This window comes from Propithecus coquereli, unplaced genomic scaffold (genome assembly GCF_000956105.1).
Source record: "Propithecus coquereli isolate 6110/MARCELLA unplaced genomic scaffold, Pcoq_1.0 Scaffold435, whole genome shotgun sequence".
Classification (NCBI taxonomy): domain Eukaryota; kingdom Metazoa; phylum Chordata; class Mammalia; order Primates; family Indriidae; genus Propithecus; species Propithecus coquereli.
In genome coordinates this window covers 205,722-218,735 of record NW_012150119.1, presented here as the reverse complement: position 1 = coordinate 218,735, position 13,014 = coordinate 205,722, and the positions used below count along the sequence as shown (strand labels likewise).

At 52.0% G+C, this 13,014-nt stretch overlaps 1 protein-coding gene across 3 annotated transcripts in view; it reads left to right on the top strand.

Moving 5' to 3' along the window:
- The window catches only part of GAS7 (growth arrest-specific 7), a 222,964-nt gene that overhangs the window by 189,431 nt on the left and 20,519 nt on the right, over positions 1-13,014 (top strand). For all 3 annotated transcript variants that reach the window (XM_012653947.1, XM_012653948.1, XM_012653949.1), the window contains exons 6-8: positions 3,174-3,263; positions 5,651-5,766; positions 8,347-8,421. In XM_012653947.1, coding sequence (XP_012509401.1) covers positions 3,174-3,263; positions 5,651-5,766; positions 8,347-8,421 — 281 coding nt within the window. The remainder of the gene's footprint in view (positions 1-3,173; positions 3,264-5,650; positions 5,767-8,346; positions 8,422-13,014) is intronic.

The window sequence follows — 13,014 nt, the reverse complement described above, 5'->3', positions numbered from 1 at the left end:
GGGCCCTTCCTTGAGGGGGCTGTACAGGGCTGTCTGCGGGGCCTCCTCACCTTCTATACTGCTGGCCCCTCTGGTCCCCGAAGTAGGCATCTCTTTGGAAGGCCATGTAGGACCTTAAGAGCAGGGCCCTGTGGCTGATTCATCTTTGTGCCTTCTGTTGTGGGCACAAGGACCGTACCCGTCCCTGCTGACTGGATCGCAGATGCTGGTTCTCAAAGCGAGATGCCCCTGGGCCATCAGCATCACCTGAGAGCTGGGCCCTACCCTGAGCTCCCGAATCAGAAGCTCTAGGGGAGGGACCCAGCAACCTGTGTCCCCTGGGTGACTCTAAAGCATGCTCAGCCTCAGCTCTAGGACAAAGCAGGGGACTGAGTGGCACTTAGGAAGGGCCTCGGCCCTCCTCAGCCCTTCCTCAGCCCTTTCATGGCTGGGCTTGGAGCCAGCCAGGATTCGTCATAGCAGGGGCTGCCCCTGGTACCGTCTCCCCTTCAGGCTCACAGGATGTGTCTTCACCCAGAGCATCCCGGGGTGAGCAGTGGCATCCTTTCTGCGAGTGTAGATCATCTGGAGAAAGATTCTGGAGAAGGGTGGGCAAGACCCGTTTCCCCTCCTGTCCTGCCCATCTTTGGCCGAGCCACCTCCCATCATGGCAAAGCTCTTCTCGGTCACAAAATGTTTCCCCAACAAGAGGCCAGGACCAAGAGCAGCTTGGCTGAGGGCGGCCCAGGGAAAGGGTAGAGGATGCCTGGAGAGCAGGGGGCTCAAGAAGGCGTTTAGACCCCTCTGAGTGCCTGAAACCCACTAGCTCTGTGATTCTCAGTGCCCAGATTACTTGAATGTCATGGCTAATTTATCATTACGTTTGACGAAAATTGTCATGGGCTGCATTATTAAGCAAAATAAAGGTGGACTGTGATCACCATTGTTTGTCGAAGCAATAATAGCTGGAACACAAAACAAGGAATATGAGAAACTTTGAAATCCGTTCCTCGTTTTCTTAACTGCCGCAAGTGACACCGGCTTGGCAGTGGGCTGGGGGAGCCAGCGAAGGGGACTCACCTCTGGACACGCTTTGGGGAGTCAGCCGGAAACGAGGGCTTGGGGAGACCATCTCCGGATGCTGGCCTTCCGCTCCTGTGCACTGCTGCAGGCCAGCGTCCCTAGCCCAGGGAATCCCTCCGCCCCACCATGACCTTAGCAGAATTCAGCACTGCCTGTCTCATCTCCAGGGTCCCCAGATCATTCCCACCCCTGATACTTTCTGTTGTGTCACACTTCCCTCCAGAGTGGGGGGGCCTGTCCTTTGGGACTTCTCCTCCCACTGCAAGTAGGGCCTGTGCCCCTGGCAGTTGGGAAGGGGATGGGGCTAGATTTACCGCAGCCGCCCTCGAGCCCCTAAGCCAGAGGTCATGACTGAAGGTCCATGGGCCCGACTCCGCTGGCAGAGGGGTTCGTTGGGCCTGTGCGGTGTTGTTATTTTAAACCTCAAATTAATTGACAACACTTAAAAAATGAGACACTTTACATAAAAAATGCCCATTTTAGCTGCTTCTGAGTCTCACATAATCTGAGAACATGGGACTCCTCATATGGGCGCAATAACAGTTGGCAGGAGCGGAGCTGAATCTGCCCCTTGGACGCATCTCTGCAGACCCCAGGCCCTACCCACGGCGGAGGCTGCTCATTTTATGCCCTGCCTGGCGTGGGAGTTCGTGTCCTGGGCCCCAAACCTCAGGGTTTTCTGCACCGTTCCTTTCTTTAACGTTTGACATCTCCCGCTTCAGCAGTTGCTTGGGCTGCGACGAGGGGTTAAAGCCCCAGAAGGCTTAGACAGGCCTTGCTCCCACAGTGGAAACAAATTAGCGTACTCCACAGGAGAGGGAGGATCTGGGGCTTGACGCCATGTGGGCGGGAGCGTCGGCAAAGCCACTGCCACCCAGCCGGGAGAGCCAGGGAGCATCACAGACGTGCACGGGCAGAAAAGTCCGAGACCACCCAGGAGTCTCTGCACTTCACTCTTCTTGGCTAGGGCCAGCCCCAGCATGTGCCCTGGATTGTAATTTTAAACTGTATTTGTTCGTTTAATACATATCATGAGATAAAATTTGCACAGTAACCTCTGATCCCTGACCCTCACCCACACAGTTCCTTTCCTGGGAAATATTCTGCACATAAATAACTGAGTGTGTATACAGTTGACCCTTGAACAACATGGGGGTTAGCGGTGCTGCCCCCCTGCACGGTCAAAAGTTCATTTCTAACTTTTGACTCCCCCAAAACCTTAACGAATAGCCTACTGTTGACCAAAAACCTCACCGATAACAGTCGATTAACACATGTTTTGCATGTTATATGTAGTATATACTGTATTCTTATAATAAAGTAAGCTAGAGGAAAAAATGCTATTGAAAATCATAAGGAATAGAAAATATATTTACTGTTCATTAAGTGAAAGTGGATCATCACAAAGGTCTTCATCCTTGTCATCTTCACACTGAGTAGGCTGAGGAGGGGGAAGAGGAGGGTTGGTCTTGCTGTCAGAAGACAGGCAGAAGAAAATCCACGTACAAACGGATTCACACATTGCAAACCGGTGTTGTTCAAGAGTCAACTATGTATCCCCCTCTTTTTAAACACACATGGTAGCATACTGTAGTACTCTTCTTTTGCCCCCCGCCCACCTAACAGTATATCCTGCCACATTTCCTTACCAATACGTAAGAACTTTATCACTGTGTCCTTTACGATTTCCGTAGTTGTCTGTCTAACCATTCCCCTGCTGATGGACAACGTAACTGTGTTCCAGCCTTTGGCGACTATAAGTAGTACTGTAGTGAGAGACCATGTGTGTACGTCACCGCCCATGCAGACATGTCTGTAGGAGGGACTCTTAGTAGTGCCATTGCTGGGTCGAAGGTGCTGGATATTTGCGATGTTGAGCCTGAGCTGCCTTCCAGAGAGCTGGTAGCGATTCATAGGCCCTCTGGGGTGGGTGAATGGCCGTCGCCCTCGTGTGAAATGCCAGCCGCTGAGCATGCAGAGATCCCTGGGCCTGTTCTATTAAGCTGGCCCCGTAGGGAGGCCTCGTTAGTGCTGTGTCTCGGGGCAAGGCCTTCCCTGCTTCTCCCAAGACTCCAGTGGAGTCATTTTATTTCTTGCTGTCTGCCCTACAGATAAACTGCGTGACATTCCCTCACCCAGACACGATGCCGGAACAGCAGCTGCTGAAACCAACTGAGTGGAGCTACTGTGACTACTTCTGGGTAAGTGGTGCCTCAGTTTCCCCCATGCCGTGGCCCCAATGGGTAGGAGAGGCCTGGAGCTCAAAGTGGAGGGGCATTTCTTGTTGAAGCCTGAAAACATGGCAGTAGATTTAGCATCTGAGACAGGAACACAAGACCCTTTTGGGATCCAGATGACTCCATAAATCTCAGGCACGCAGCAGGGCTGTTCACCGCAGTACAGAAATCCCAGCCAGAATGCAGGCCAGCTGGAGGGTCAGTTCTGATGCTCAGTGAGGGCAGGAGACTAGAGTCAGTCCCAGTAAGTGAATCTGGGCTCCGTACCCGCTATCACCACGTGATAAAACTTGAACAAGTACTTTACCTCCTCGGGCCTCTCTAGTCCCATCCAAACCACGAGGAGGTCAGGTGCACACATGTGCAGACAGCACCAGCTCTGATGATCCTGTGGTTCCAAGATGTCTGCTTTTCGTCTGGTGAACACAGTTTCAGCATTGCAAGATAACAGCGACGGCCATGACTTTCAAAATTAGATCACCCATTCTGGAATCATACAGTGGTGATGGTGTTGGTTGCACAACCTTGTGAATATTTTAAAAACCACCAAATTGTACATTTCAAAAAAAAAAGTATGCAGAGACCCTGAGGAATAATAAATAAATTGAATGAAAATTTGTCTTCACCACCATGCAGAATGGATTATCTATCCTTTTTTAGATTTGCTAACCTAATGCCAAATGAAAGTGTTTTTTTCCTTTCTACCAAATACTCGTACCTTAGAAGACGTGCAGAGATTGCTATGCCCCCACGCACATCAGAGGGACAGCTCCTAGTGTCCAGCTGTGTTGCTCTCAGGCAGAGACCCTCTGCAGAGGTTACAGAGCGGCACAGAAGGGACTCAGGCTTTGGCATCTGACAGACCTGGGGAGTGAGTGAGCTCAGAGGCCGCGTGAGCAGGGATCAGAGTGTGCAAGGCTTTGTGGGCCCAGGCGGGGCGTTAGGCTGTATTCTCTCTGCTGTAGAGGATGTTGGAGGGCCTTAAGCAGAGATGTGCTGTGATCTGAGTCACATGCATTGCACAGGCAAGAGTGGAAGTGAGGGGTAAGTAGGGGAGGCCAGAAAAGCTGTGGCAGCAGCAGAGATGGCAGGATGCGGCCGGATGTGGGAACGTGCGCCCCAAAGAGGGCTGCACTGGAGGAGCCTGCGAGGGAGAGTGGTTAGGCCTAGTGATAAGCATCCTGGGAGCCGGGGTCAGCGTGGGGGTCTCGAGCCTTCGGAAGCTGGAGGAGTGCGTGAGTCTGCCGCTGGTCAGCAGCACCCCACAGAGCGACGCTTGTGAGTCCTCGTCTAACGCAATCTCCCCTGGGGTCTGACACTTAATCTGGGGTTTTTATCTCCCTGGTCATCAAGGCCTTTTCCTCTAATAGAAATTTCTTTCCACTGACACATTCTTTTTAAAGCCTCTTTCTTCTGGCCGGTTTTCTCTAGCGTGGATGGATTGCTCAGTCAGTCCATCCTAGAAGGGAGTCCAATTCGGGCTGAGAATTCGGAGAATTTCCCCTTTGCTTTTTCATCAAGCTGTAGCATTCATAGAGTGAAGTGCACAAATCTTCAGTGTACATGGAGAAACTTTTAAACTGCAAGAGCAGCCTCTGTATGACATGGTTCACCCCCTGTGGTAGTGATCTCCCTGTCATGAGAGGTATTAGCAGTGCGGCCAGGTGAATGTTGGGCAGGAAAAGGGTATTCAGGTGAACGCGAGGAAGTACAGGTAAAACAAAACAAAGGAAATCATTTAATTTTTAAATTTTAAGAATATTTGTTTGCAAAACCAATTGGGTCCTAAGTTCCCATTTCGTTGACCCGGCCGTCTTCCCCGGGTCCTGCCTTTTACTTAAAAGTAACTGATAGTAGATGCCATTTATCGAGTACTTACTGTGTGTCAGCACTGTGCTAAGGTATTAAATATGTCATTTATCCCAAATAACCATATGAAGTAGGTGCCCTTATTTCCCGAGTTTTGCAGATAAAGAAGTGCATGCCCAGGGCGAGTGAAGAGCTTGCCTGAGGTCACCCAGCTGGAATTTCAGGTGTTAGGCATCAGAGCCAGTGTTCTTGGCCACTTGTCCTTCTTGCTCTTGATTCCCAGGTTGGGAGAGTTAAGGGGCTTGGCCATAGGGTGGCAGCAGCTTAGGATGAGGACCTACACATTAGAAGGCAGCATGGGTGCAGGGCCCCCAGGCAGAGATCCGAGTTAGGGCAGCTCCTTTCTCCTTCTCATGCTGGGCTCAGGGTTGCCGGGTGCACCAGGGAACTTCCTGGAGTCTGTCCTCCCTACGCTCCATTCTCCCTGGCTCCAGACACCACCAGATGTCACCTAAACTCTTGTGCTTCTGTTCACTTTGCAGGCTGATAAGAAGGACCCCCAAGGCAATGGCACCGTGGCTGGGTTTGAGCTACTGCTTCAGAAACAATTGAAGGGCAAACAAATGCAGAAGGAAATGTCAGAATTCATCCGGGAAAGGTGAAGCCTGGGCCCCTCCCTGTTCTGGGGGTCTTGGGACAGCGCCCACCTTGGCCCCGTGGCCTGAGGAGTCCGCAGCAGGACCTAGCACTGCATGCTCCGCGCTGGGCTGGTTAGTGCTAAGGGAAGTGTAAGACTGGAGCCACCAACTCATGCCTCCTGGGACAGATCTGGCCAGCAGATGTGTAGCTTTGGCCTGTATAGTGTTTTTAAAGATTTGAACCAACATTTTTTAAAAATTGGTAGATTTTAAATTAAAATCTGGAGACTTAATAGGCCTTGAGAAAGCAGAAGGTTGGCAGGATCGCTTCCACATCCCGCACGCAGCAACCAGCTGGAGCTGAGCGTCAGCTACTCCTATTCCCATTTTGCCGCAGTCTGCACCACTCCCTATTGTTCCCCCTACAGACCATTTCACTCCTTTACTTACCTACCTAGCCCTCATTTGAAGCACTGTCCTTTACCATAACTAAAAAGGAGAATGTGACCTTTCAATTCATCTTTAATCAAAACTACATCCCAGAGCAGGAGACATAGAATCCTCCTCACTCTTCCCGCCTCCATCCCTGCTGTCAGGGATTCTAACAGTGGTTTGTCTAAAGAGCTGGGGAACATAGATGAAGAAACAATAAATTCAGCCTGATGGAAACAGGGAAAGCCAGAAGGAGAAAGAGAAGTTCCTTCTCCATCTCCCTCCTCCTCTCTGTCTCTGCAAGTTCTGAGACTGTTCAGCACAGACTCATGCCCAAGCACAAGCACACACCCCCCCCATCACACCTGTGCGCGCACACAGCTTTCCACCTGAAGTTTCATCTGGAGGCACACTGGCAATGTTTATAGCAAATAGCAATATCTTTAAAAAATATTTCTTTTTTTAATTATAACAGTAATCAAGTAATAATGCTTTGGTGTTTTAAAGCACCCCTTTCCCTTAGGGGATCTATTTTCAATCTGTATAATCAAATCTTTATTGTATGACCCATTAAACTGGTAGGAAATTGAGAGGTTGCATAGCTCGGGTGTGAGAAACAATAGTGTCAAACAGGCAAATAGGAAAATGGCTGTAACAGCCAAAGCTTGAACATACTTATGGTTTATACTCCATAACATGTCATTAGCAAATGAATGGAACCTGCCCTTTCAGGACACTCTGGTCTCCCCAGAGAAAATGTAGACGCCTGTAACTTCTCTCAGTCCACCTTGGGATCTCACAGGGAGGTCCTTTCAGAGGCAGGAGGGCACATAGATGGGAGCTGGCCTGGCTCAGGGACAGACACCAGCTGGTTTGCAGTGGCCTCAGCTTCGGGAGGTGGGGCAGGGGGGCAGGTGCTGCTGGCACTGGTTTGGAGGGGAGGCCCAGGAGGCAGAGGTGTGTGCACCCGCTATGCCTGGCACCTGAGCTGGCATTGAGGGACCAGGAGCACAACATGGTTACACCTGCTTTCTAGTGCAATCTCTTGGCCGTAGTCTGGAGGCGTAGGCTGCCGGGCCCCGTGTCCTGGGGAGGGCTGCAGGGGAGGGCTGCAGGCGAGGGCAGAGGGCACAGAGGGGAAGCGACAGAAGCACATTGGTCGGATTAGAGGCAGGAGGACCTAGAGACCAGCCAGAGGTGGGTGAGGGCAAAGCGGTGCAAGAAGGAACGAGAGATTGGGAGTCTCTTGGTGCCACATCGTGCAATGGTTATTACTTTTATTACGACTTTGTCGATCACCCTCTCTCCATCATCCCATCCTTCGGGCACCAGCTGTCTGAGCGGCTGGGAAGCAAATGCTGCAGCCCCAGCATCTCTGGGGCTTTTAGATTCACCACCTGATGTACCAGGGGCTCTCGGACGCCCCAGCCAGAGCCGGCGCTGGTTGACATAAACATACCTTCTCTGTCTCCCACCATGGCTCAGAGGACCACTTGGGCAGTGGGCGGTGTACCTTTGACGACACACTTGACAGGGATGTGTTGGATGATATAGAACTGTCCCCAGGGAGTTGCCTTGCAAATGTGTCAAGGGCCTGCCTGCTGGAAGCTACATCCAAGGCAACTTTCCTCTCCAGGGAAACAGAATCAAGCTGCAGCTCTGGGCACTGCCTGGTTTCCATGGAAATACTTGTGCCCAGCAGGCTTGGCAATTAGAGGCATGAAGGTGGGAGACGGTAGGGAGATGCTCTGTGTCTGTTCCCGAGGGGCTGCGGCCATCTGGGAGCTCTGGTGCTGGGAGGGAGAGGGGACAGCAGTGGGCGTCCCTGGTCTTCCATCAGGAGTTGCATTCATTCCTTTAAGGGCCGCAGGTTTCCAGCCCTGTGCCAGGAGCTGTGTAAACAATAGCTCTCGTCTTCACAGCCCTAGCAGACAAGCGGAAACATCCCGTTTTGCAGATGAGGAGATGGAGATTCAGACCATTTTGTTTGTGCATTTATTCAACAGATATTTATTAAGCACCTACTGTGTGTCAGGCAGACAGACGAGCCACGCCCTCTCAGAGCGTACGGTCTAATGGGTTCCTTTACACGGCTGACATGTGCGGGGCAGCGGGGCAGACCCACGGGGGCGCAGAGAGCTGACGTGTTGGGTTTTCTCCCTTTGCAGGATAAAGATTGAAGAAGACTATGCGAAGAACTTAGCTAAGCTCTCTCAGAACTCCTTGGCTGCGCAGGAGGAAGGGTGAGTTGGGAGGAGAGGGATGGGAGTGGGGAGCACGTGGGGACGCTGAACAGGAGGGGCCCTTTCCACCCACCTCTGATCGCTGGTGTGGGCCCGCTCCAGGTGGGCAATCTCCGTAGGCCTGGCTAAAGGTGGGCACCGTGACTCCAGGTATGGGCATCCATGCCCAAGAAGGGCACTTCTACACTGTCTTCTCTCTAGGGACCAAGGGCCTCCTGCCAAATGCCAGGGTAGGTCAGAAGCCCGTCCAGCCTGTTCTCTGGTGGCCAGGCAGCAACCTCGGGGTACCCACGCCGGCTCCTCTTTCTCCGAGGGCAGGCCGGCAGGAAACTGTGTTTGAGAGGATTTTCTGTCGGCCCCTTTGTTTAGATCCTTCTCCTGTGGGCTGAGGCCCAGGCTCCCCTCCCCACTCCAGCTGTGACTGTCCCGAACTCTGCGGATGGGACCCAGGCTGGGGAAGGCTCAGCCCAACCCTCCATCCACAGGATTCCTAGTGGGTGGAACAGTCTCTGCCTTGTGTGCCCTCGGTGGGAATGTAAAACAGTGCAGCCCCTGTGGAAAAGTCTGGCTGTTCCCCAAAAAGCTAAACGCAGCATTACCATATTACCCAGCAATTTCATTCCTAGGTTTATACCCAAAATAATTGAAGACAGGGACTCAAACAAATTCATGTATACACTCATACAGAGCAGCACTATTCACAATGGCCAAAGGTAGAAAAATCAAAAATGTCATCAAGGGATGAATAGATAAACAACGTGTGGCATGTGCACAATGGATATCCAAGGACTGTCGTTCAGCCATAAAAAGGGACAGGATACTGGTACGTGCTACTGTGCGGATGAACCCCAGAAACATTCTGCTGAGGAAAAGAAGACAAACACAAAAGGTCCCGTAGTGTATGATCCCATTTATGTGAAGTGTCCGGAATAGGCAAATCCGTAGAGACAGAAAGCAGATTGTTGGTTGCCAGGGGCTGGGGGAGTAGGGTGTGACTGCTGACCAGGTACCAGGCTTCCTTTTGGGGTGTGTATTTGTCTTCTCAGGCTGCTACAACAAAATACCACAGACGGGGTGGCTTAAACAACAGAAATTTATTTTCTCATAGTTCTGGAGGCCGAAAGTCCTAGGGTCTGGTGAGGACTCTCCCACTGGGTTGCAGACAGCCGCCTTCTTGCTGTGTGCTCACGTGGCCTTTCCTTGGTGTGTGCTCAGAGGGAGGGAGGAGTGCTCTGATGTTTGTTTTCATAAGGACACTAATTCTATCAGATCAGAACCTCACCTTTATGACCTCATTTAACCTTAATTACTTCCTTAAAAGCCCCATCCCCAAGTACAGCCACACGGGGGTTAGGGCTTCAACATAAGAGTTTCGGCAGGACACAAACCATTAGTCCATAACAGGGAAATGAAAATGTTTTGGAACTAGATAAAGGCGGTGGTTGCACAACATTGTGAATGTACTAAATGCGTTCATTTCAAAGGATTGTTCACTTTTAAATGGTTAATTTTATGTTATATGAATCCGATCTTAATTTTTAAAATAATGAAGACTCTCAGGAGGTCCGAGTCGAAAGGGTCCCCAGGAGTCCTCTTTCTCTGCCAGCCTCCCTTCGGACAAGTCTCTGTTTGAATTCCTCCTACAAGGGGAAGTGAACCCCCGAGGAAGGGAGACATTCTGTCGGGGGATGGCTGTGGTTGTCATAGAGCTGTGATGGGAAACAAGTCCAAATCTGCCTTCATGGCTTGAAATCCTTCAGGGGACAGAGATTTTGCCAACCAAATGTGGCTTTGATTAAGCCCTCCACATGGGCTGACCGTGCAGCCAAACAGCCGCCTTTGAATGGTTTTCGCCCGTCCCGCCAGCCAGAGACTGCAGGGCGGCCCACAAGGCCGTCGTCTCTCCATGGATGCAAAGTAGGTTAGCTGGTTCCTCGCCCCCTTCTGCTCCGTGCGCTGGGCCCAAGGTGGGCGCAGGAGGGGAGCATCTAGGGAGTGGCCCTTGCTGCCTGGGAAGAGGCTTTCCTAAGCATCCTTGTGCTCTGCGGCCACTGTGCTGCTCGGAGGCTTCCGGCTTCCACCTCCTTGGCCTGGGCTGCTGCCAAGGACACTGTGTCCTGCCAACACGCACAGCATATGCTCCCAACCCGAACAGTCCAGCTCCACGAGTCAGGCCCGCACCGCCATGCCGTGCGCACATATGTGTAAACACGGGGATAAACGCAACACGAGCTCACATACACATATCAGCGCCACTCAGCTAGATGTGAACACGGCAACCACACACACACAATCCAATCAGCAGGCACGGGGTGTGAACACATGGGCGCCCCCCCATACGATAGGTGCAGCAGCGCTATTTAGCATTCACACACAGCTTGGGACGTTTAACCGGGTCCACTCTGAAAACTTCCAAAGTGCAAAGCTGGAGCCCAGAAATTTGGGGCAGTCTAAGAAGATGCCAACAAGGGAGACTTGAGCTGTTTTTGCCACTCAAGTGCTGCGTCCACGTTAGACTTCCCGAGGTGTGTGCACATTGGTGAATAGACAGAATTAGCTTGTTTATTCTGCCTTCAGTTTCTCCCCTATGCAGAAAGGAAATGGGATTTTGGTCTTTTCTGGTTGGCAGTTGTGACAATAACATGCATTTTGGTTTGGGGTGCTTCAAAATCTATGTTGGAACAGAAATCTATCTCAGATTTTGTGAGTTTTTTAATTAACCTCTTATTGGTTAAAAAAAAATTTTTTTTCAAATGAGAGCATTTCCAAATGGCTTTGTTATAAATAGTGAAGTGGCTGCAAGGGTCTGGAGTGTTGGGGTGGGGGGGGTGTGCATGGGGGACCTGTTGGCCCAGAGGGCCCCACTGGATGTTTGGAGTGATGTCCTCCCACCTGGGGATGTGCAGCCGGAGAGTGGGGCTGAGGACATTGTCTTGGGTGGAAAACCATGCCTCTTCCTTTCCTCCCTACAGCCTGAGATGACATTCTCAGGCCACCCTACCTGTCCCTGGGCCAATTACTCACCACGTGCTCTGCCGACAGTGGCCTTCCAGCTCTGCAGGAGGACGCATGTGATTACACAAACTCTGGGCACCACCCGGGGACTTTTGGCTTCTGTGGCTCTTGTTTGTACCTCCCGAGAGTTGCTGTGTGTCGCTCAGCTGTGGGGGCAGAACTCTGTCATCTCCCTTTAATCAGGTTCCCACTGCTCCCAGGATGGCTTCCGTAAGCTTTGTTTAGTGTTGGCTTTCACTTTAGAGCTGGGTTCCATCTTGAGATAGTTTGTGTATATGGCGCAGGAAAGGGTCAAGATTCCTCCCCGCCAACCGTGCATGTACAGTTGTCTCTGCGCCATTTGTTAAAAGGACCATCGGTTCCGCCCATTGAAATACCTTGACACCATCACTGCAGGTCAGTTGACCTTGTCTGTGTGACTGATCTATATAACTGCCACAGTCACTCCTGCCATCCCACCACCCCAGACCTCCTGCCTACCCACCTGGTGAATCAGGTGGGGGCCTGGGCCGCCCGAGGGTGTTGGGTGCCCCAGCACAGCTTCCTGGAGCTCAGGTCCTCCAGGTGAAGACAAGTGTCAACAGGTTGGATTGCCCGTTTCTCACTCTAGCTCCTCTCTGGTGGGCTCCCCCGGCAGGATCCCCCAAGGGGAGCTTTCTTTGCCACCAGAGCCCCAGATGAAGTCAGGCAGCCATTTCCCGTAGATACCGCCTCGGCCTGAGCCAGCACCGCAACCAGCCAGCCTGGACTGTGATCAGAGGAATCTGCTCTGTTCCACCGGGTGATTCTTAGCCACTGGCTGCTCTGCGCGACACTGGAAGCCTGGCAGCACCTGTCTTTTAACCAGCTTTTGCCACTCGAGTTTAATGAATTCTCGGGGGGAAGTGGCTTTTTGACGACATTAAGTGCACTGCACGTGCAGCCTGGATTTGCTGGCTGGGCTGAAGAGGGGGCTAGCAGGGAAGCAGGGGTGTCACGTGAAGGGCGAGGGAGGTTAAGGAGTTCCAAGTCGTGGGGAGTGCGGCATGGGACCTGCGCCTGGAAGTCTTAGGGAAGCATCTCCTTGGATGCTGAGAGGACTCGGCCAATCTCTAGTAAGCTGCAGGCAGCGTTAGGGCTCAGAGCTAGGGAGTCAGTACTAGGGGGTACACGCTCCTGAGGCTGGTGAGGGCAGCCTTCTCTGCTGTGTGGCTGTACCTAGGAGGTCGCTAGACCCACATGGCCCAGCTTCGCCTCTCGTGGAACTCAGCTGGGGTTTTGCCTATAAGCAGGGCTGTGTAGCACCTTCTGTTTGAAAAGGGCTTCTCCCTGGAAAGGAATCTGTTTTCCTTCCTTGATTTACCAGCAGACATTTTGCACCTGTCTTCAGCAAACCATGGTGGGGCGGTTTTAAAGCTCTGGGGACAGCGATCTGCCAGGTGTCAAGGCCCTCACGGCAACTGAGGCTTTAGAACCGCACCCCACCTGCTTCCCGCACTTCCCCTGGTCCTTGTGAGCCTCTGGGTTCCTGGAAATTTCCCCAGTTGCTCGGCTGTCTGCTACAGTCTGTTCTCTTAGCTCCAGAGGTAAGGGTAGCTC